The sequence below is a fragment of the Porcisia hertigi genome, chromosome 16 (genome assembly GCF_017918235.1).
Source record: "Porcisia hertigi strain C119 chromosome 16, whole genome shotgun sequence".
In the NCBI taxonomy this organism is placed as follows: domain Eukaryota; phylum Euglenozoa; class Kinetoplastea; order Trypanosomatida; family Trypanosomatidae; genus Porcisia; species Porcisia hertigi.
In genome coordinates, this window is record NC_090575.1 from 259,815 (window position 1) to 263,322 (window position 3,508).

The window sequence follows — 3,508 nt, forward strand, 5'->3', positions numbered from 1 at the left end:
TTACAGCTTTTCACGGATAGCAGATAGAAGCCTCAGTGTATCCTTGCAGAAGTTGCGGATGCCCTCGGAGAGCTTCTCCACAGCCATTTGATCCTCGTTGTGCATGAAGAGAAATTCTGCCTGAGTAAGCTCCGGTAGCTTGTCAATCTTCTCCGTCACATGGGCGGGGTCCAGTCTGCGAGTCAGCGTGCCCCCGGCAGCAGCCAGCTTCTCCAGCAGAGAAGGAGCGATGGTCAGCTTGTCGCAGCCGGCCAGCTCCGTGATCTCCTCAGTGTTTCGGAAGGAGGCGCCCATAACGATGGTGGTGTAGCCGTGTTGTTTGTAGTAGTTGTAAATCTTGGTAACGGAGATGACGCCAGGGTCCGCTGCGCCAACGAAGGTGTCAGCCCTAGACGGCTCTGCCTTCTTGTACCAGTCCAAGATGCGGCCAACGAAAGGGGAAATGAGGGAGACGTTTGCCTGCGCGCATGCTACCGCCTGTGCAAAAGAAAAGAGGAGCGTCAGGTTGCAGCAGATGCCCTCCTTCTCCAAATCACGAGCGGCCTGGACGCCCTCCCAGGTGGAGGCCAGCTTGATATAGATGCGGTCGCGCTTGATACCGGCCTCCTCGTAGAGCCCAATAATCAAGCGCGCCTTTTCTATCATCTTTTCCCTGTCGAAGGACAGCCTCGCATCCACTTCGGTACTTACGCGACCTGGCACAACCTTCAATATCTCAAGACCGAAGCTGACAGTCAGTTTATCAAGGGCAAGCGTCGCAACATTCTCAACGATGTTGCTGCTCGTGTAATGATTCCCGTACTTGCTAATATTGGCTTTGGCATACCCGATAGCGTCCTCCACGAGGTGCGCGTATTCGGGCAGCTGCGAACCGGCCAAGACGAGTGACGGGTTGGTCGTCGCATCCTCCGGTCGGAACTGCGCCAAGAGGCTGAAGCTCGCCGTATCTGCGACGACGGTCGTCATCGACCGTAGTTGTTCGAGTTGGTTTGACATTGGAGGGAGGGAGGGGGGGACCTCTTCTCTGGTGTTTTGGTTTAATACAAATTCTTTCCTCTTCGGGGGTGAGGGGGAGGGGAGGGAGGGGAGGGGGATTGACGTGTTGGGATGTTTTGTTGTTGTTGAAGGCGGAGTATACACGAAGGTGATTTTTTTTTCAAGTGTGAAAGTAAACGGCAGGGCAGAACGACCACTGTATGAAAAACAGACGTGAGCACAACAGTGCAACGGTGTTACGTTCCGGTAGTCAACGTGGTGGTGGTGCCCACTCGGAATCGCGTGGAGAAAGAAGAAGGGGAAGAAATGGGTAACTACTGCTGTAGCATGCGAGCGTCACAATCGTGTACATCGTTTGGTGTTGGAGGGGGGAAGGGGGTAGAGAAAAAAGGAGAGACGGCAGATGAACGCTGCGGGTTGCCCCTGTTTTATTTTTGTGTGCCTTCTCCAGCCATTACGGCCGCATGTGTGGGGGTGTCCTCTTCCGAAGCATTCCTCGTCATCTGGAGGCCTCCTCGGTTTCATTCTCGTCAAGACAAATGCTTTACCCCCCCCCCCGTCCCTCCCTTTATATGTCATTTTTTCTGTGAACTATGTTTATCCAATGTGCATATATATATATATATATGTGTGTGTATGTATATGCATTCCTTTATTCCATTTTCTTTTTTACTTTTTTCCCTCCTTTCTTTTTACCCCCCCCCAAACGCTGCGCAGAACAAAAGAGAGAGAGACATGGTGTAAAAGCAAGGGAGGGGGAGGGGGAGGTGGAAGTGGAAGGGGAAGGAGAAAGAAATCAAAACCTTTGGCGACAGTGCCTACACCTTCTCTCTTTTCTCGCGCATACACACACAGACACTCCTCACGCCCCACACCCCCACCCCCACCCCCCCCCTTCCGCCCTCAATTGAATGTATGCTTCCGCTTGCTTATCGCAATATATTTTTCCCTGCTTAAAACGAAGATGAAAATTTTTAATATATAAATGAGGCGAGGGTAGCGATATAAAGGAATAGATGTGTGTGCATATATATATATACTATATTAGAGGCGCAAGAATACAAGTGTAGAGCATCGGTTGCTCCTCAGTCCATGTAACAAAATAGATGAAGAAGGGAAAAGAAAAAAGGGCGCAGCGGCGAAGCGAATAGAGGTGAGGCGAAGGATCAGTGAGCAAGTGCGATTGTGGGCGTGTCCGTGAACACAAGCACGCACCACCCCTTCACCTCGTTCATCCGTTTTTTTTTCTGGTGCAGAATGTGCTTTGACAGTGTCCTTCAGTATCTATTGCTGCAAACCACTGGCAACGGCCCCCTCCCCCTTTTCTCTCGCTCTCTCTCTCGCTCTCTCGCTCTCTCTGCGCGTGCTAACGCTAATCAGCTGAGGGAACACATTAAATGAGTTACCCTGAGGTAAGGCGTTGAAGAAGAAGAGGTGTGAATGATGGGGATAAAATTTGTCTGAGGTTTTGCAGAGTAGAATTTTGAGTGGGGAGAGGAGGAGGAGGAGGAGGGGGAGGGGGAGGGGGAGGGGGAGGGGGAGGGGGAGGGGGAGGGGGAGGGGGAGGGGGAATAGGGGAACACAAACAGCACACATCCCCTCGCCATGATACGAAAGTAAAGAAGCAGTCCACGTGCGAGTCTTCCAGCCGGCGTCGGTGTGTACGCGGGGTGTAAAGATCTCTTGAAACTCCCTTGCAGTTGGTATTGCCGTCACCCGCGCCCCTTGGCAGCGTCTACGCGCGCAGTTGCCAATATATGGACCACGTCTGTTGCTGGCGGCGTCGAGATAGTCATTTGAGGGAAGAAAAAAAAAATAGAAATGAGGAAGGCGTGCGCAGTATAGACGTGTCACACCGAGGCACCCACGCACCCTTCAGTTTGTGGAAAAACGGGGCCTCACAACAGCATCTGTACGCGGCACACTGCGGTCGTCGACACCAACCGCTCTCATCGCAGGAAAAAAGGTTTAGTGACATGGGTGTAATAAGGCCTTCGTGCGTCACACGTGTGCATTCGACAGCTCGTGTTTTCGTGTCGGTCTGCCCTGTCGTGAGTGGTGATAACGGTGAGCGCAGAGTCGCCAGTGGTGCGGCACGCAAGGGACTCCACCGGTGCGCATAAGGCGAAGATATCGAGATCCTGGCATTCGCAGGTCTCGTGCGGCTCAGCCGGTCACCATTCGTGTCATCGGAGCCGTGACTGTTGCAGGAGGCGCTGCTGATCGCGGCTGAAGTGTTCGACTCGGAGTGTGGCCGAGTGGGGGGGAGGGGGAGGGGGGTACGGGACCTGTGCACAGCTGTTGCCGTCGGTACTTGGAGCGCCTCCGCGACCCGGGTAAAGAGGTAATGGGAACACGTGCTGCCGTCGTGGTTCCCGCGTCCTGAAGGAGTGGCCCTCAGCCCCGATATCCTCCCTGGGCGACAGGAAAGCGGCTGGCGCTACAGTCATTTTCGAAGCACCCAGAGGAGGAGGTACAGCGACGGCGGTATCGCGCGTCCCCGAACGTGGTA

The 3,508-nt window shown here is 53.8% G+C and overlaps 1 protein-coding gene across 1 annotated transcript; it reads right to left on the reverse strand.

Moving 5' to 3' along the window:
* JKF63_05282 (uncharacterized protein) lies at window positions 1-996 on the reverse strand (the record flags this gene model as incomplete). Its single annotated transcript, XM_067901250.1, has 1 exon — window positions 1-996. The coding sequence occupies one exon, from the start codon at window positions 994-996 to the stop codon at window positions 1-3; it is 996 nt and encodes a 331-aa protein (XP_067758252.1).
* Window positions 997-3,508: the final 2,512 nt, after the last annotated feature.